At 37.9% G+C, this 21,565-nt stretch overlaps 1 protein-coding gene across 1 annotated transcript in view; it reads left to right on the top strand.

Moving 5' to 3' along the window:
• Unc13c (unc-13 homolog C) overlaps positions 1–21,565 on the top strand; it is a 280,832-nt gene that overhangs the window by 188,277 nt on the left and 70,990 nt on the right. The window contains exons 18-21 of the mRNA XM_048332735.1: positions 11,444–11,570; positions 15,842–15,938; positions 17,108–17,251; positions 20,843–20,920. Coding sequence (XP_048188692.1) covers positions 11,444–11,570; positions 15,842–15,938; positions 17,108–17,251; positions 20,843–20,920 — 446 coding nt within the window. The remainder of the gene's footprint in view (positions 1–11,443; positions 11,571–15,841; positions 15,939–17,107; positions 17,252–20,842; positions 20,921–21,565) is intronic.

Here is a 21,565-nt window from a genome sequence, read left to right as displayed (position 1 = left end):
AGTAACAGGCCTTACAGTCTGTTACATCGCTCATAGTTTGACCAGGAGACATAAGTGAGAAAGTAGTTCTGTATAAAATGAAGCAGTATCTATGAAACAGAAACCACTTTAGAGAATTCAGAAACGGATGTTCTCTATAGGTTTAATTCTACCAAGTATCAGCCATTTCATGCAAGATGTAAGTTTAAAAAATTCTACCACAAAATGCATTCTTTTTTTTTGTAAGATTTGATTTCTTTTTTCATAATGAAAGCTGGAGGAAAAGAAAGCATTGGTACAATAAGTGGATTTGGGGATTAAATTCCCAAGCCTGCTAGTCTTCCCAAATCTCTTTCATAGCAGAAGACACAAATATTTCTAAGATCTTAATGTACTTTAACATTATTTTTCCCTAGGAACTTGTCAAGACCAGAGAATGAATATATAAATATATGTATATGTGTGCATATACATATATAGTATGTATATATGTATGTATATTGGTACCAGCACTGGGGCTTGAACTCAAGTTCCAGCACTGTCCTTTCAGCTTTGTCACTCAAGACTAGTGGTTCTACCACTTGAGCCACAGCTCGTTTTAGCTTTTTGATGGTTAACTGGAGACAAGAGGCTTAAGAATTTTCCTGCCTCGGCTGGCTTCAAATCACACTCCTTAGTTCGCAGCCTCCTGACTAGCTAGGATGACAATTGCGAGCCACTGGTGCCTGGGACTTAAACTCAGGACCTGGGCACTGTCCCTGAGCTTCACAAAATGTATTCTTAAGATGTGAGTTGATCTGTAGTTTGCATTTGCATACACAAACAACCACAGAAAAAGTTACTCACTTATTTGTCCATTAAATAAGATAATATGCAAGTATCCACTCTGTAGGTATTGTGCTAAGTACTTAGAATTAAAACAAATAATAGCCCCACACACACGCACACACAGCTCTGTTCTTACATAGCTTATAGTTTGACCAGGAGACAAGTATGAGTCCAATATTCACACTGATTTAGGTAAAAGTCACCATGATACTTGCTGTAAAAATGGCAATATGGTGCTAGGAGACTAGATGAGAGGGGGTGTTTCAGCAGTCTATTGAAAAATAGAAACATGTATTGTAACATATGCACACCAACAAACTAAAGGATGGTATGATTAGGTGAGGAATCCAAGGTTTAACAAAATAAATACCAGAAAGCTAAAATACATTGCGTGGGGGAGGGGGAGAACAATGAAAGAAGAAGGGTAAGCAAATGCAGTCATTCAATGTATACCATGTAAACACTGATTTATGTAATTTGGAGGTGGGTATGGAAGCGGGACATGGGAGAGAATGATGGAAGGAGTGTCATTGATTAGGAAGCATTGTACTCATAAGCTGACTTATGGCATTGTAACCTCTTTGTACCACTAATTAGTAATAAAATTTTTAAAATAAGGATGAAAACACATTCTCTCAGAAAGTAACTATGAACTGAGATCTCAAGAACAAGTAGAAGTTTGCTAGTTGGAAGGGACTGTAAGTTCTATTTTAATGCAAAAAACATTAACGCATTTAACGCATACCAAAATACTTTCTAACTACCAATTTTAAGTACTCGACAGTGATTCTTTAAGTCCTGTACCTTGTGAAATTTAGAATTTGCATTCCTCTTTTGGCTGCCTATAATGAGATTGTTTTATGTGCATGTGTATTCACCAATTTAAACCTATCCAGTAACAAACCCATTTTTCCTTACTGTAAAACTAGCTTCCCCTTGAACAATTACTCTTCCTGGTTAGCATTTAGCCTCGACTGTTAGCCATGTTGGCAAGTCCCCAGAATGTTCCAAAAGAGGAAATGCATGTCCAACTTTAGCTATTTGGTTATGCTCATGATATTTTAGTCACGAAGCACTTCCCAGCCGGCAAGCTTGACATACATATTCAGTAGCATCTAAATATTGTTGTCGCTTCTATTATATGCTGCAAAGGGGGAAAAAAAAACTGGCTCGACAGATGCTCCAAAATTTCTAAAACTTGTAATTCTCAAAACATTTGGTGTTGTTTCATAAAGTCAGAATCTTATCAATTATTGAGTTGACTGCTCACATCACAACCTTTCCCTTTCTCTAGTCTAGAGACAGATCTTTAGTACAGATCTATTCCATAGCAAATAAGAATGTGGGTGATATGCTTATATTTCATAGGGTTATTATATAGATTCAAATTTGAAATGCTTGTCAAGTAAGAAACTTAGGCTGCTTAAGATACCACTGTGTTTTCTGTATATGCTGAAAGTAATCTTATCACTCTCATGTTACATTTTTTCAGCTATCTAAAACTCATACATTTCTGCAATCGTCAGAGATAGGTACATTCATAAGGAAAAAATTGTGGTAAACCAATTTTTTAATAATCATATGATTAGCCCTTTTACAAAGTATTTGAAGAAATGCCTATAGACCTTCCTAGGAGAAAAAAAAATAAAACCAAAACATGAATAGTCATATTACTACCCTAAGCCTCCAATGCCCCTTAACTCCAGGTATTTTTAAATTTCAAATGACCCAACTCATAGTTCTGGCCCCACAGAAAGTCTGAGTCACAAAAAGCTCATGACTAAGTCCTTGAAAACTCAATTGATTGCTTGTATGTCTCATGCCCCTGAATTATCTTTGAAAATATAGCTGGAAGTGGATCACGAGATAAAAATGCCATCTGTTTGCTTTCCTTCTGGGAGGAAAAAAAAACATGTCTACAAGACAGCTGAGATTCAAACATTGAATTTCCTTACTTCTGGACCAAATTGTTCACAGGCATATTTTTTAAAAAACCTAGATTTAGGGCTGGGAATGTGGCTTAGCGGTAAGGTGCTTGCCTTGCATGCATGAAGCCCTGGGTTTGATTCCTCAGCACCACATAAAAAGAAAAAAAAAAAAAGAGAGACAGAAGTAGCGCTGTGGCTCAGGTGGTAGAGTGCTAGCCCTGAGCAACAAGAAGCCAGGGACAGTGCCCAGAGTCCAAGCCCCAAGGCTGGCACAATTAAAAAAAAAAAAAACCCACCTAGATTTATTTGGAAATTGTTGCATGTAGCCACTATGAAGAGGTCCTCTTTCTAAGGTTCTAAGTTCATACTGCTCAAATCTTTCCATCTCTAAGTGATAAATAGAATCTACTTTAGTGTATGTACCTGTCCAGTAAGGACATACATTGTCCAGTTTGATATTTTAGGTTCTATCTCTCAAATTCTTGAACTGCTCATGATCTGGATATCTGTAAGGTTTGGTTAGTTTTTTTCAGAGAGCTGATGTTGAGGAAATGTTTCCAGATTCCTGCCAGCACATGGAGAACGTGGTTTCAAAGTGCTTCTCCCACTCCCTTTCCCTGTAGGCCTTCAGGGCCCCACTCTGGCACTAGTAACCCTGTCGAATCTTCAGATCAGACCCCATCTACCCCTTTCCCTCCTTCCTGGCTGGCAGAGTCAGAGCTCTGTTACTTCCAAACTTCAGCTGTCTTCTCCTTCCTCTCCTCCTCCTCTCATATCCGCCTACTTGCACTAGCTCAAGATAACATGTTTCCCATGGAATCCTCTCAGCCGCCAGCCCACCCAAATCTCCTCTCTCTTCTATGAGATCCATCTACACATCTTACACATCCCTGTATTCCTATACTACATAAAATTGTTGTAAATACAGAACACGTCATAAGGCTTCATGAAAAAAATGGTTTTAAGCTTAATATCATTCAAATAAATAGCTAATTCTTCATGAAAGTGCCACTGGTGTGCAGGTATATTACCCATCTTGAAGGAGTACTTGGTTGTCTTGGCCACAATTCATTAAACTAAGGAATCCAACGTCTGAATTAAAATATGTAGATTAGGGGGAAAATCATCTTCTTGAAGGAACATGAAACCTGATTCCTAAAGTGATTAGTGTGAATTGATTTGATTTATTTGAATTGTTTGATTGTCATATAGAAAAAAAATAAAATAATCCTACCACCATATTTTCTAGTGCAATATTTACCTATACAATTTTCTGTCTTAGTTTCACATTAGAAACATTTGGCATTTTGACATACAGTCTCAGAGTCATTTAAATAGTTACATAATATTCCACCAAAGCCATCAACTTCAACATTGTGATTTCTATTTGGGGGATAATCAAGTTGTTAGTATTCTTTAAAGTATTATGAATAGTGCTATAGTGAAAATGTTCTTGTAGTCTGCTTTCCTCTTCATTTTGTTTATATCTTTGGGCAAATTATCCAGAGTAGAATTACTGACTCAAAGAAGATTCATGCTGTATTTCTTTCCAAATTCATTGCCAAATTATTTCCCAATGTTTTCAATGGCATGTGTTGCCACCAGCAATATATGGGCGTTCTTTTCTCAGCACACCAGTGACAGAATAGAATATGGTGCTCATTTTAAGTTAGTTATTGGGATGGTTAAAAAGCCGAGCCTGTTTGTTTAGACTTTGGATTTCTGCCATAACACAAATTTGACATTTGTCTCATGCTTGTTGACTAATTTTATTTCTCCCTGTGCTTTTTCTTCCAATATATGCCTTTGCCCCTAAATATTGATCTTTAATTAATTGAATACAGTTTTTAACTTTTAGTTTATTTGACTTATTGATAAAGTATGCATTTTACTATACAAACACATGCTAAATGCATGTTTCTCTTGGCATTTACAATTTAAGATGTATTGTTTTTGTTGTAAAGGCTTATTAGGTTGTATAATCTCTTGGTATTTGTGGTTTCTTTTAGCTTAAAGGTTATCCAGGGAAAAACATTTCATTAGTCTACAATTTGATTTGCATGTGTGTATTAATTCCATAATCTCCCTGGTCTTCATTTCAGTATTAAAAGCACATTTAAAATAATGGGGGAAAATATCATTCACTTTTATGATGATGGGAGTAATTCAGTACACAGAGAAAAATGAGTAATGTAGAAGACAAAGCATGCAGTTCCAGCAGCAAAATCCTCATCTAGGAGAAATTGAGTAGGATCTCATTTATAAGTGCACTGGTTAACCTTAGATCACAGTATGAATATTTCACTCAGAAGGGCAAGAACAGAGCAAAAGGTAGGGTTACAGGAGAAGGCAGACTGGTGAAAGAAGTAGTGGGAGATATGGACCCTCAGTGACCAGCTTAGGAAAGAAGAGGTTCTTGGATATTTGAGGACAGAGAAGGACATTCGTGTGAACTAAGGACCTTGGATTGTAGGAGGCAAAGATGTTCAGTGAGATGTAGATACCTCTGTCAAGGCCATCCTTAGAGTTCTGTGGTCATCCTTCCAGATCAGACCAGACAGCATGGTAATGTGGATGGGGGCACTGGAGTCCAATCACAGAGCAGATAGGGACTGGGAGTTGCTCCCTTTAACTCTTTGCAAGATGTGTATGACAAAGAGAAGCCAATTAGGTGAGAGATTGGGATTACAGTCATGATATATTGACTCAGCTAAGGTGAGGTGGAAGTGGTTGCAAAGGGGATCCTATAGAAAAAATTGAGTAGGATCTCAATTGTGTAAAAAAACTCAATTGTGTAAAAAAAATTAACCATTTTCCATGGATACAACAAATAAAGAAATGTAAAACAGTTTATGTTCCAATAGTCAGTTATCAACAAGCAAGATGCCTCAAGACCAGATTTTTGAAGGGAATGCTTTTGTTGGTCAGGATATGATCTAAGGTGAGACCATAGAAAGGAATAGCTGAGCTAGAAAGACAATCCCAGAGAAGAAGTAAGATGTCCCAGGCATAGAGCAGAGCACCAAATAATCTACATGATTTTTAACACACACACACATACACACACACACACACACACACACACACACACACAATGAAGTCAAGATTGATGGTGATTTTTTTAAAAAGTAAGCAGTAAGCAACAGCATTAATTTAAATCAATCTTAAACATCAATAGTAATTTTCAGAGAGTTTATAGCATTTAAAGTTTTGACTAATAGGATTCTAAAAGTACCTGCTTCTCTGTCCATAGCACATAAACACCAGGCATCATTAGTATGTTTAATCTTTATCAAACTTCCAGTAAGGTTTGGAGGTGTTTTTTGGGGGTGGTTTTTTTTGTTATTTTTTTTTTTACTAATTAATGCGTTTGATGGTTGCTTTTTTTTTGGCCAGTCCTGGGCCTTGGACTCAGGGCCTGAGCACTGTCCCTGGCTTCTTTTTGCTCAACGCTAGCACTCTGCCACTTGAGCCACAGCGCCGCTTCTGGCCATTTTCTATGTATGTGGTACTGGGGAATTGAACCCAGGGCTTCATGCATACGAGGCAAGCACTCTTGCCACTAGGCCATGTTCCCAGCCCCTAATTAATGCATTTGAGTAAGCATTTTATCCTGTCCAGTTTTTCCTAATTCTTTTTTTTATTCATAACCTTTATCTATTTTTCTGCAAGAGCAGAACCTACTTGACAGAAATATTGCTGGAACAAAGAGAAGAAGATCTCCTGCAACTATTTCCCAATTTTGTGGGATTTTTTTTGTTTGTTTGAGGCATTAGTAGAGTTTGGACTCAGAGGTTCAAACTTGCTAGGCAATCGTCTACTGCTTGGACAAGGCTTCCAGTCCTTTATGCTTCATGATTATGATTGGAGTCTCTTGGGGTTTTTCTGAATTGTTCTCAGACCATAATCCTCCTGATCACAAATACCTTCTGCAAAGCTGGGATTACAGGTATTGAGTGCCCAGCTATCCAATTATTTTTAGGTGGATATTTTAGTGGCATAATAACATACTTTCCATTCTTGAAAATAAGCGTTGCAGGTAATCTATTTATTAATTGGCTATAGGCAGGAATTCACTTGAAAAAAACCAAAGTTTTTTTTAATTAGATGAGTAGAGGTTTATTTTTTCATCTAAAGGATGACAACACATGTCTCTATGTTAAATATATCTTGAAAATTCCATAGTTGTTGTAGCTAGCACAAGGGAAAGATATATATCTTATGTTTAAACTTTTATTTAAATAAGATTAGAATCTTACATTCTCAGCCTTAACCATACATTCCTGAATATATACATATAAAATAATGTATATATATGATACATACATATAAATAGAAGAAGTAGTGCTGCTCCAGATAAATTTGGATTGTCTGGTACAGAATAATGATTCAATGAAATCCTGGGAGACCAACCACTTGACTGACTCTATCATAAGAACTTAAAAATGAAATGCTTTTAGAGAATCATTTCAAAGCCATTACCTTTCTCTAAGAACTTCCATACTACAATGATTTTGCTACTTTGTTGTATAGCAGCAAGAATAATAGCTCCTTTATTATATAATACATTCGAATTTTTATGTTTGCTGAATTGTTAGCACATATCTGATGGCACTGTTTCATTTCATATAATTTCAGTATGTTTTGATGCTATTGTTAGCTGTTTAGGGAATATGCCTGTGAGATCTCACAGCTTGAAAAACTCCAACAAATGAACACAAAGGAAACAATTAGACTATAGAGAGAACAGTAATAAATCCCCAGATTTCCAGTGTGTTGTGTGATTCCACTCATCTTCACATTGTCCTGAATAAATTAGTTACTTGTCAAGAATACATGAAGAGATGGTTAATTAGATGTTATAGTATTCATAGTTTCCTTAGTCAAACTTTCTACCCTATAAATGATAAATTACAACTCAATTGTGTAAAAAAAAATTAACCTCTGTTTACTGACACTGATAAAATCTCTAGGAAAGAGATGATAATGATTTGTCTTGGTGATAAAATCTACATAGAGGAAAGGTTACTAGGAAAGTACAGGGAGTCATTAACATAATCTTTTACTGAGTAAGAGAAGTCAGTATGGAATGACACCAACTAGTGATAATATCTTGGATTGTGAGAATTTGAAATTACACTTAGCTATGATAACTATGGCTCAGTATCGGTGAACTGGAGATTCATTCAAGATGAGAAGAAAAACAGCCAACAGGAAAAATGAGATGATTAAGATGATCAAGCAATGACAGTTTAATATAACATCTCTGCTACCAGAATTAAGGTACACAATGAGGATCAGATTTGAGAGACTAACTCAGAAACAGAATTGTCTGGTGTTACTTTCTCTCTGCCCTCTTCTGGTTTCTCTCACCAACACACACACACACACACACACACACACACACACACACACACACACACACACACACACACACACACTTCCTGGCCATTTTTTTCACCCAAAAGTAGTCGTCCATAACTTCTCACACATAGAGAGGTACAGTTCGAGATTAGGGAGGATTAAGAATGAGAACTCTGGCTTTGAATAAACAATTCCTAAACAGCTGAGAACTTGGTACACTACACAGCTCTACCTGGCATGCATTTGAAGATGGGAGAAAAGTGGACAGCCAAAGGAAAAGTGTAGGAAAGGAATCAGGATTATTACAAAGCCATACTTCTAGCTTCTCATAACCCATCTGAGTGAACCATCTCTGTAGTTTTATGAAGCCAGGTTATTGTGGAAATTCCTCCTCATACTGGCCATGATTATTGATGAATTTTATGGTTCCATAGTCATGAAAATACTCATGCCTTTTTTTGCCTACTGGGAGCATTTTCTATGTAAAATGGAATCAGGCTAGAGTAAGGAATTTCTACCCAGATATTATTTTTAAAACATGAGCTGAAATCTATTAGACCTAAAATGGGCCTGTGGAAAAAGGAAACTTATTAGGCAAAGAAATGATCCATGATGTAAGTAAAATAGTCATTGCTGCCAATAGTAAGTTAAAAATGACCCAACAGTTAGTAATTATTTAATTACTTCTTAATTGTTCAGTTATTGTTTTATTGGAAGTAATTACTTGATTACTTCCAGGCCAAAAATAACGTAAATTAACTTTTTATTTCACTTTATTCCATTCCCCTTATAAGGAATAAAGAGATAGGGACAAATTCAGAAAGCTAAAGGGGGTAGAAAGGCTTAGTTGAAATCTACCAAAAGAATAAATTCTTACTTTTTGTTTTGGTATGTTATAAATAATTGATAGAAATCAATTTTATTCTAAAAATGGTTCTCCACTACAGGTTATTTTTAAATACCTTATGAGAAAATGTACAGGAAATTGCAAGAAGTGAAATCTATCAAGATTTGAGTCTTTTAATAAAAAAAAACACAAAACTAGACAGTGATTTTGCTCTAAAAAATTATAAACTTCTGAGAAACATATGAAACTGACTACTCCTGACTAGTTAATATGAGCTAAGGATTATGAAAGAAAATTATTTGTATATTTTATTGACAGTTCTTAATTTTTTTTTTGAAAAATGAATCACATAAATCCGTCCTTTTATTACAGTATATTAAAGATTTAAGGTACCTCAGGGATTTGCTCCCAGGGAAACTCTAAACCAAAAATCCTGTCGATCAAAGGATGACTGGTAACATATTTCCCCCAAGACCAAGGAGAAGATGAGAAAATTAAAGAGTTGCAAAGGCGGGTAGATAAAACCTTAATACCCATTTGTCCATCCATTCGTCCATTTGTCTAGCTATCTATGATTACATGAAAATAAATTAGTAGGGGAGTGCAAACTCGCAATTAATGGCCATTTCTGTCCTCCAACCATTTAGGAGAGAAGAGCAAGATTGTGTAATAATGGAAAATCTCTGGACCAAGATTAGAACTCATGCCTCATGACCAATGATCATTGTCACTACCAAGTCCATTGCTTGGTGGTCTGCAGTAGTGTTCTACACACTCTTTCATCTCTCATTTTTTGAGTCCTAATAATGTCTTCTCCAGACAGGAAACCAAGTGATGTTTTACAAGTGGAAATTAGATCCAAATCACCCAGAGTTAACCAATGACCCTGGGGAAATATCTGTATTACAAATTCTGAAATGCCATACCAATTACTCCTGGCTCTTCCTAAAGTCAGATTGCTCAGCTCTCTGCATGACCTTGCCCTCCCAGCTTCAGTCATACTGACCTCCTTGCTTCTCTTGCACTTGTCAAGCACACTTTTATTTGAGGGTCTCCTCACTAGAGATGCAATTGCAGGAGATGGCTGCATAGCTTGCTCTCTGGATTCATGATGCTTCGCTCTCCTGTCATCTCATTAGAGACCTTCCTTGAATACCCTTTTGAAAAAGGCACTCTGGGCTTATTTTCTCTCTTAACCTGTACTTTTTTTTCCCCCAGAACATTTACCACTACTTCACATTATATTGAATAGCTTTTATTGTCTGCCTCTTCTTACAATATTCTAAGCTCCATGGTAACAGAGACACTGTCTTGCTGCTTTGTTGAATTCCCAGCTTCGTGGCAAATGACCAATAAATATATATTGCATAAATTAAGTCTATTAATGAAGTCCAATCCAGAGTGATTGCTTACTGTAAACATAACTGTCTAGCTTTGTGGGTAGAAGGTTTAGACCAGAATTCTAAGCAGATATATCAGAAGTGTATCTATGAGGGAGGGAGGGATAGAAGGAGGAAGGGAGATAATTTTTCATTTGTCTTTCTTTCATAGTATTTTTCTAAGATATTATTATCGAAAATGTATCATGAGCAGACGTCTATATCTTCTTTCTCTTAGTTCTCTATGACCGTATCACTAAATTAGGTAGGGGGGTGTTGTTTGTTTGTTTGTTTTGCCAGTCCTGGGAATTGAACTCAGGGGGTCTGAGCACTGTCCCTGAGCTTCTTTTGATCAAGGCTAGCACTCCACCACTAGAGCCACAGCACCACTCTGGAATTTTCTGTTTATGTGGTACTGAGGAATCAAACCCAGGACCTCATGCATGCTAGACAAGCACTTTATCACTAAGCCACATTCCCAGCCTCCTAAACTAGTTTTAAGCCACACTTTCAGAGAGAAATGTTTCATATTAGAAAATTCCTCTAAGGAAATATCAAAAAGCCACAGGGTACAGAAAACTCTAGCTGAACTTGAAAGGTGAAACAAAAACCATTTAGCTGAGAAGTTATATATTTTCCTCACCTTTTCAACTACCTTAATTCTTTAAGTATTACAAAAAATAGACCATAAATGAGGTACTCATTCCCATTTCCCAAATTAATCTGTGGTTACAGCTCCTAGTTTAAATCATGCTTTATCCATGCTCAGAATATTAACTTGTTCTGTTACCTTGCATAAGAATCAAAATATGAAAGCTTCTAGATAAATAAGCAGAAAATAGTACATTGGTTTTCTTAGTTGTATTAAAATTCACATTTTTTCCATTATGACACATGGTAATCATTTAACTTATTTTTCATTTCCACTGGACCTGTCCAAAAGGGGGCCTGTGATTGTTTGTTTTACATGTTATGAAATTTCAAATATTCTCTGAGCAATTGCCTCTAACATCCTTTCTTCTTCTATACAGAAATAAGATTACCAAAAGCAGATTGGAATTACAGCTACATTGTTGGCAAACCAAACCTTATTAATTGTTTGACTTCCTCTGTTACAGAACATGAGAAGCAACGGTTATGCAAGAGCACTGATTACATGAATTTGCATTTCAAAGTGAAATGGTTTTATAATGAATATGTACGAGAACTTCCTGCCTTCAAGGATGCAGTTCCTGAATACTCCTTGTAAGTAATGATTTTTTTATCCCCCCTCCCATTTGTTCTCCATTCAGAGTTCTTTCTGAACTGTACAGTGCTGAAAAATCTCTTCACAGTCTTCATTTGAATGCCAAATTCGTGTCATCAAATTAATGCTTAGAAGTTTGCATATCCTTGGGGAACCATACTTAATTGAATTGTGATGCGTGTTTTCCAGGTGCCTTGCCTGGCTATTCAACTCAAAGAGAAAGAACTGTATAATAGAATATGATGACATTATTTCCTAGAAAAAGTGCAAGAGCTGGGTGCCAGTGATCCACGCCTGTAATACTAGCTAGTCGGGAGGCTGAGATCTGAGGATCACAGTTCAAAGCAAGCTTGGGCAGAAAAGTTCATGAAACTCTTATCTACAACTAACCAGTAAAAAAGCCAGAAGTGGAGCAGTAACTCAAGTAGTACAGCATTAGCAGTAAGCAAAAAAGCTCAGGAATAGCACTGAGACTCTGAGTTCAAGCCCCAAGACTGGGACACACACACACACACACACACACACACACACACACACACGCGCACACACAAGTGCAGATTTTTTTTTTCAAATTGAGGTGCTCATTATATTTATCTGTGTAATCAGATTTTCCTTTTAATTCAAGGTTATAACTGTCTTAGAAATTCTCACTTCTGACCTAGAAATCATTATATAGTAGTAACATTTTCATTTGTTAAATCTAGCTCAGTTAAACATATGTACAGTCACAGAGTTTCCCATAAACTATGCTGCATTTGGTGTGTATCAGAATTCTATTTTATCCAGTTAAAAGATAATCTCCCATTTGTCAGGCATGATGCTAAGTGCTATCACTTGTTTTACACAATAGTACATAAAATAAAGACCTTCTCTCTGACAGGAGCTTATACTTAGGAGATGATTGATAAGTAAGAAAGTGCGATGCAGCAGCAACACAAAACAAGTTAACTTAAGGAACCTAAACAAAGTACTATATAGATTCTCACAGGAGAAAGGCATTACCACAATTGAGAGGACAAAACACAGTACCCACAAAACATGGTATAGCATGGGATTGTACACTGAAAATCAGTGGCAAGAGAAAGGAAAATAAGCATTAAGATGGAAATGAAAGTTGTGAGTCTAATTGTGCAGTGCAGAATATGTGGGTATGAGACACGGGAAACTTTCCTAAGATGTTCTAAGGAAGTTCTTTTGAAATAAGTCAGTAGAAAGTACTATGGAAACATAGTTTGGACCTTGATTGTTGTAAGAAGATATTATAAAACTTGCACTGCATTGATAAATCATTGTAGGAATTCAAAGAGACAGGATGAAAGTCAGGAGAGAGACTCAAAAGGTAAAGAACAATAATAATGATGAGATTCTAACAGTCTCTAGTATAGCTTTCTTCACAGACCTACAAGTGGATAATGGGACAGATTAAGAGGTTATACTACAAAGAAGGGAGTAGTGGAGAAGCTATTAAGCAAAGGATTCAAATTTTGAGTTCGGAAGAGTAAGTTCAAGAGATCTGCACTGAGGATATATAATAATGAGTGTACAATATTGAAAATTACCAAGAATCTATTTTTACCTGTTCTTACCACAAAAAGTCCTAACACAGATGCTAATTAACTCAATATAATCCTTCCACAAGGTATATGTATTTTGCATTGTATTGACATAGTTATTTACTCTGGGTTAGTAAATACATAGTTTTGTCAACGAAAAATATAAAAGCATATCGATTATAATTTAAGAGACTATACTGGGGGCTGGGAATATGGCCTAGTGGCAAGAGTGCTTGCCTCATACACATGAAGCCCTGGGTTTGATTCTTCAGCACCACATATATAGAAAATGGCCAGAAGTGGCGCTGTGGCTCAAGTGGCAGAGTGCTGGCCTTGAACAAAACGAAGCCAGGAACAGTGCGCAGGCCCTGAGTTCAAGCCCCAGGACTGGCAAAAAAAAAAAAAAAGAGGCTATACTAATAATATAGAGTGCTTAAGGTGAAATGCAGCAGTGGTACTCATTAGACACTATGTGGAGGATGAATTATATAATTTGTGGGTGGGGATGGGAGGGAAAAACTGGGAGAGAGCAAAGGAAGTGGTGACACTGTCCAAAAAGAAATGTACTCATTACCTGACTTACGAAGCTGTAAGCCCTCTGTACACCACCTTCATAATGGCAATTTTTTAAAGAAAAAAAATTTTAAGAGCAAGAAGGTGGCTGGGCATTGGTGCTCATGCCTATAATCTTAGCTACTCAGAAGGCTAAGATCTGAGGATTGTGTTTCAAAGCCAGCCTAGGCAGAAAAGATCCTGTGAGACTCTTATCTCCAATTAACCACTCAAAAACTGAAAGTTGTGCTGTGGCTCAAATGGTAGTAGAGTATTAGCCTTGAGCACAAAGAGACTCAGGTATAGTGCCCAGGCCCTGAGTTCAAGCCCCACAACTGGCCCCCTGCCCCCCCAAAAAACAAAAACATGAAGGTGAAAAATATGGGGGAGGAAGTTTTGAAAGTAGAAATTCACAGAATTCAACAACTAAATATGTATGATCATAAAAGGAGGAAAAAGTTAAATACAAAGTGCATGTGTAGAAGCAGTTGGTGGTCATATCATTGACCCAGGACAGGGAAGTTAAACAGAGAAACTATGTGCCAGAGACATCTGCTTCTGGCTCTGGGTAGACTTACTATATTAAACTAAACCCAGACTAATATGCTTATGAAAGACTAACTCAGCTGAATCATTGTAAGCAGCGTGAGACAGCACCCAAGCCAACCAAAGTGAGAGTCCCTAAGAAAAGATGAATTGACTCATGAGATTTCCTCGCCTCCTACTCATAACCACATTTGTTTACCATTTTGCAATACAGAGCTGCAAAGCCAAACAGTGACCAATAACTTACAACTATTGTTGTCCAGGGTTATGAAAGCTACTTGGATTTGTGGGACCATCATCTCACAAAAATGCCCTCCAGGGACCTGAGCACAACACTGCACATACAATTTCTTGTTCCGCCTATATGTGTAGATTTAGGCAGAAAGAAACAAGTAGAGAGAAGGGACAAAGAAATCTAAAACTGCTGAGCTCCGGTGGCTCATGTCTATAAGCCGAGCTACTTGCAAGGCTAAGATCTGAGGATCCCAGAGACTCTTGTCTCCAATTAACCACCAAAAACCTGGAAATGGAGCTGTGGCTCAAGCGGTAGTGTGCTAGTCCTGAGCCAGAAAGCTCAGGGATGGCACCTAGGTCATGAGTTCAAGCCCACAGGACAAGCACAAAAGAAAAGAAATCCGAAACTTAAGTGGAGACTTCTACAGTATGAGCTGTAGGGACAAAATACAGAGGTCAAATCTTGTTAGAAAAGTAAGGTCACAGCTAGCACGCTGAGATCAGAGGCCCAGTCCACACAGACAAATCTGAAAGACTGTTATCTCCAATTTACAAGCAAAGCTGGAAATGGAAGGTGTGGCTCACGTGGTAGATCAGCCACCAAGCAAGAAGGTAAAATCATGAGTTCAAGCCCCAGTACTGTGTAAAGAGGCAAGTCCACTCAAAATTGCTCATAAAAATATCAAGGGCTGCAAATACTCAAGTAGGCTTGCAAAAGGAAATCTGGAAAATGGAGAACAACTATGCTATTGCTTATTAAATAAGAGGGCTATTAAAGAGTGTGGTATTAATAAATTGTAAATGCAACAAGACAGATTGACACATAGACCATTGCTCATCTACATTGAAGGCATCAGCTCAGTCTAGTGAGGGAACAAATGGAGTGATAGCAAGTAGATACCTATTTGGAGAAAACACCTTGAAATGTAAGACCAGTGAGAGAACAAGCGGAGTCCTTTATAGGAGATTGGTAGAGTGTGCCTAGAAACCCAATGGACAGGCATTAAGAAATTGGGGGAACCTTCTGGAAAAAAAATCTAGAAGTGGAACTCTGGCTCCAGTGGTAGTGTGCTGGCCTTGAACAAAAAAAGAAGCTCAGAGACAGTGCCCAGGCCCTGAGTTCAGCCTCCAGGACAAGCACAAAATTAATTAATGGAGGTCCTGCAGAGTGGGTATTGGGAATGAAGCACATTTGACGCATTATGGGAAAGGTATGAGGAAGAGATAAAGACCAAAAACAGAAAAGGGGAATGTATTTGATGCAGAAAAACTGGAAGGAGGAAATAAAAGGAGAGGTTGAATCCTGAATTACTCTCATACTTGAACAGCATCCTTGTTAATTATACCCGAATGATGCGAGTTATGGTGTGTTGTATTATTTTTAGGTGGTTTGAACCTTTCGTCATGCAGTGGCTAGATGAAAATGAAGACGTGTCCATGGAATTCCTGCATGGAGCCCTGGGTAGAGACAAAAAAGATGGCGTGAGTTGAAATTGCTGTAACTTTGCTTCTGACAAGGATTCTGTCTCTGAGCTATGCACAACTACTCGTTGTGCCTTGTTCTGTTTTGTTTGATTTTCCCAATAACCAAAATAAATTTAAAACAATTTCATTTTTCTGCTCAGACTCCTAAGGACCTACTCAAAATAAAAACAAAACTTCCAGGGGCTGGGAATATGGCCTAGTGGCAAGAGAGCTTGCTTCGTATACATGAAGCCCTGGGTTCGATTCTACAGCACCACATATCTAGAAAACGGCCAGAAGAGGCGCTGTGGCTCAAGTGGCAGAGTGCTAGCCTTGAGCAAAAAGGAAGCCAGGGACAGTGCTCAGGCCCTGAGTCCAAGGCCCAGGACTGGCAAAAAAAAAAAAAAAAAAAAAAAAACTTCCAGGTATGGTGACACGTGCGTGTCATGGCAGCTACATAGGAAGTCGAGATGAAGGAGAGGGTTGAGTTCTAACCCAGCCTAGGAAAAAAAAAAATCTCAAAAAACAAGTTGGGAATGATAGCATATACAAATAAGCTCAGCCAGTCAAGAGGCAGGTATCAAAAACAGTGAAACCCTTCCTGAAAATTAATTTAAGTTAAAAAAAAAAAAAGGCTGGAATCACGGCTGAAATGGTGTAGTGCTTTCCTAGCAAGAATGAGGCCCTCACTTCCAACCCTAATACCACTAAAATCACAAAAGCAAACAAAAACAAAATCTTTTCCCCAAAGTGTTTTTATTTTTTTTCCTGCATCAGTAATTCTACAAGTTACCTAGGCCTTTACAAAACTTGTTTATCCTGAAACCTTCCCAATTGTTGAGACTAGCAACACCTCCCTTATCCCCCTCCTCTGTAGCAACTCAAAATCCTGAGCCAAATTCAGCTCACTTAACTATGCCAGTGCTTGCTGGAGAGCCAGAACAATGAAAGAACCCAAACTCACCACTGGGAAAGCCAATTCGCAGTAGTCTACCCCATACCATTAATTCCATTCTATTATATAGGAAACACATTGAACTGTTTGAAAGCGTGGTAAGCATTTTACTGCTGGGAAATACAGGTATACGATGTGTGAGATCTGGTTGCTTATGTGAAGTCGTGCAGATTCTCCATACACCTCCCTCCTGTCCTGCCTACTGGAGTGGTCTTGCCTTTTCTCCCCTCAGTTCCAGCAAACATCAGATCACGCTCTCTTCTCGTGTTCCGTGGTGGACGTCTTTGCTCAGCTTAACCAGAGCTTCGAGATTATTAAGAAGCTGGAATGCCCGAATCCTGAAGCATTATCTCACCTAATGAGAAGATTTGCAAAGGTAGGTTTAAAGGGAATGAGTCCTTTCTGGAACAGTGGCAACCTGAAAGATGTTGTCAGTGGAATAATCTAAGTCTTCGCTGACACCACTACCCCAGTTCAATTCGTAATTCTGCATTGATAGGTTCTTTTGTTTCCAGGCATTTCATCCCCTTTCATCCCCCTTCATCTACACTTCCTATTTATGCAATAATGGATGTATCATCTTTTAAAAACCTTCTTATTGCTCTCATTGAAGATACCAGACATTTGTAAAGAAAGAAGATTTGCAGAGATGGCCAGATTATTTCCATGACAAATACAGGGCTTGCTAACTGGACATTCTAGTCTTGGAACAAACCTCATATTGATATTGGCAACTAGTTTGTAGCAGACATCACAGTATAGTACATGTATTAGAGTTGGAATCCTTAAAATTGAGTTCTGGTAATAAGACAGCCAATAAATGGCACAGGAATCTGAGCAGACAATTGATTTTTGCGAATTCTGTATTCTTATATGACAGATTGATTTGGGTCATCTGATTTCTCTTAAGACCTTTTCTCCCCTTAAAATGTAAAGCAACTTGTTATTTGCTGAGATCTTTTTAAAGTAGAGAGCCCTGGGTTGGGTCCCCAGCTCTGCAAATAAAACACATCTTATCAAAAAGAAAAAAGAAAGCATACTCTAATTGGAAGATGATTATGCTCTGAGAAGACCTGAAGTACTGACTCCATTGTAAGAGGAGAACTGACAGGTGCCTAAGGGAGAAATGCTGATGATTACCCTAAGGCAAAGTGTAGGGATGGTCCTAAGCTTGAGCTGGCAAAATGCAAGATGAAGCACAAGGACTGTAGTCTGAAACCAAGGAAGGAAGGGAAGGAGGGAGAATGGAACTATGAGGGAAAGAGAAAGAGGGAAGGAAAAGGGAAAAGAAAGGGGGAAGAAAGGGAAGGAAGGAAGGAAGGAAGGAAGGAAGGAAGGAAGGAAGGAAGGAAGGAAGGAAAGGAGGGAGGGAGGGGAGGGAGGGAGGGAGGGAAGGAAGGAAGAAAGGAAGGGAAGGAAGGGGAGAGGAGAGGGAGGAGAGGAGGGGAGGGAGGGAGGGAGGGAGGGAAGGAAGGAAGAAAGGAGAGGGATAGGTTGGAGGGGAGGGGGAAGGATAGGGAAAGAAGGAAGGACAGAGGAAGGAAGGAGGGGGAGGGAGGAAAGAGTAGATTGGAGGGAAGGGAAAGGAGAAAGAGGAAGGGAAGAATAGGAAAACAGAAAGGAAAGAGAAGGAGGGAGGGAGGGGGAAGGAGATGGAGGGAGGGAAGAATAACAAAGAAAGGATAATGATGGAAGGAAGGAAGGAAGGAAGGAAGGAAGGAAGGAAGGAAGGAAAAGAAAGGACGGGGTGAATTGGAAAGTGGAGGAAGGAGAAAGAAGGAGAGAAGGATAAGAAAAGAGAAAAGAAAGGGAGGGCAGGGAGGGAAGGGAGAGAGAAATAGAGAAGAAAAGAAGGAAAGAAGGAAGGAAGGAAGGACAGATGGATATAGTGTTCAAAAAGTATGTCACATGCTCTTCTTAAAATTATGTACCACTTGTAGTTAGAAGAACCCTAAGAGAATTTTTTTAATTCCCAGAGTTAATATGTTCAGTAGAATACTGTTTTAGCTAAGTGGAGTATTAGAGAGGTCAGTAGAATTCTCCCTCAGAAGAGCAAGAGCAGGTTTCATAGTTGGATGGGTGCTATAGAAACCCTGTGTGTGACAGAGGAGAGGGACGCTGCCCCTGGCCACCTGAGCTCCTGCCCTCTCCTGCCCCTCACCACCTCTGCAGCTGCCCCAAACGGGCTGCTCAACAAATCACTCAGCAGATGGCGAAACATCTAAACAACACTGGATTAGAGAGGATTTTGTGCCATCCCAACTTTATCCTCAGTAAATCATAATGACTCAGATCCACAAGCTTTAAAGTCAAGACTGTGTTTTCATGTTTGCAATAGTGAAGTAATTCCTACCGTTAACACTGTCTCCAAGTGACCTGAGTCACCTTCATATGTACAAATGAACATGCACTCCTTAGCAAAGCCCAGAGTAATTCAGAGTTAAGCCTAAAGTAAACCACGAAGAGTCATGTTTAGAAGACAGATCAATCTGAAAAGAAATACATTTTCCTAGATTTATTGTTCTGCTGTTGATAATATGTTACACCTTGGGTTTTTTTAAATTATCTTTAAGTAGTTTTACAAAGAGGTTTCAATTCAACATGTCGGTTTATGAGTACAATGCGTCTTGATCATTGTCACTCCTTTCGTCATTCTTTCCCATCTTGCTCAAGATCTGACATTTTTCAAGGCTGTTTTCTTGGTACATATTATCACATTATTGTATACCTCCACAAAATGTCATCTTTATGTCTTTGTGTTATCATCATTCCAGGTTTTGTTGTGATTGTAAAGATCTATAAAATAAGCTCATAGTCATACTTGGGGTTTACAGTTTAAACATTTAAATTGAAATTGCTACTTTAGCTTATGCTTTGAAAGCTCTTTCCCAGTTCATTTTAAGCTACTCAATAAAATTCTGACAAACATACTAAAAAATAAAAAAGGAAAAGCTTTCTTGTCTTTGCCTTTCTGTGAAAGGGGATGACAAATTGTTGTTTTATCTTTTTTGTGAAAACTACATCCATGCTTTGGCTTCCAATATGTCAAGTTATTGTGAAAGTGGAAGGAAGAAACTCTTTGATATATCCTTACAGAATTTCAAGAAAATTTGACATAGTTTGTTCCTTCTTCTCTATTTTATATAATTAATGGAAGCAAAAGGCATTCTTGGTCTCAGAGATAATTATTACAGATAGAAAGGGTATATAGAACTTGGATAAAAAAAGATAAGAAGTGTGAGTAAGCAATATTTTTAGTAAATAATGTATTACTAAGTAACTTAGTAGACAAGCAGTATAGTGAAGTGTGTGATATAATGAAAGCTGAAGTCCTATGGCTTTAGTAAGTGACTTTTAGTAATACCCACATGATTCCTTATCATTGAAAATAGTTATTGCCAAATGATGTATTCTGGAAGTTTTGGATCCATCCTATAAATGAATATAAACAGTGAAGGAATTTGAGAAAATGACCATCCCAAATGTAGGAAGGGAATAAGTTGAAACTAGAAACCAAGGGAGAGGATGCAAAGAAAATGTATCTACTTAAAACAATGGGAGGAACATCAGAGGGTAGGTAATAAGTACCCAAGGAAAAGTAGTTGTGGGGGACCAGTGGCTCACACCTGTAATTTTAGCTACTTAGAAGGCTGAGGCCCAATATATCTTCTGAGTTAAGTGACAAAATAATTGTGTTATGAAACAAATTGTATTTAAAAAAATAAGAAGAAGAATGGATCCATTCTCTATTTTCTATCTTCTACAACTATGGTGTTCAGAACTGTGACAAATTATCACCCATGTACAATATGAGAATCTTGTTGTCAAGGGTATGGGTTTAGTCATTATGCATAGCTCCCTCTGGGTCGAAAATGATGTAAGTTTGATTTAACATTAGTTTGCATAGAATGTGTGCAAATCTGCTTACTTACGTGGACACGTTTTCCAATTTTTTTTTCTTTCTTAGACTATCAATAAAGTGCTGGTCCAATATGCAGCAATTATATCTACTGATTTCGCTTCCTACTGTGATAAGGAAAATGTGGTGAGTAACTGTCAAGTATCCCTCAGTTGTTATTCACATTTTCCAACTTCAGGTCAGCAAGGGAGATTATTTCTCTTTCATAGAGAATAATAAAAGTGATCTCGGGAAATTGAAGGACACAAGAACCTACGTTGTAGTCTTAAACCACTGGTTTTAGTATCAGACTCAGAAAAAGATTAAACATTGTCCCAAGGCTTGTCAATGTGAGTTTTCCTTTTGATAAAGAACAAATGGAGAATAAATAATTTAAAATCCACTTATTCATAAATAATTGATTTGGGATCAAGCCAAGGGAATCAAACTGTCTATGTTCCTTTTCTTCTTAGTAGCTCTTTTTCCCCCATAGGAAATGATCACATTAAGAAGTCTTGGCAGTTAGCTTTTATTTATAAAGCTGGTACTTTATCTGTACCTATAAACTGGCTAAGGTGAGACCTCGTGGTTCCCATTTGTAATCCTAGTACTCAGGAAATAAATCATAGTACTCAGGAAGAGCTTGAGTTTGAGGTCAGCCCAAGCAACATAGGGAGACTTTTTGTCTAAAATCCTGAAGGGTAGTGGCAAAGGAGTTACCTAGCAAAGTCCTGGGTTTGATCACACTCACAACAACATAGAAAAGGATAAGCCTGAAGACTTGTGTCAAAT

The sequence above is a fragment of the Perognathus longimembris genome, chromosome 23 (genome assembly GCF_023159225.1).
Source record: "Perognathus longimembris pacificus isolate PPM17 chromosome 23, ASM2315922v1, whole genome shotgun sequence".
Classification (NCBI taxonomy): Eukaryota; Metazoa; Chordata; class Mammalia; order Rodentia; family Heteromyidae; genus Perognathus; species Perognathus longimembris.
The sequence above is the reverse complement of the archived record's forward strand: the minus strand, read 5'-3'. Positions and strand labels throughout refer to the sequence as shown.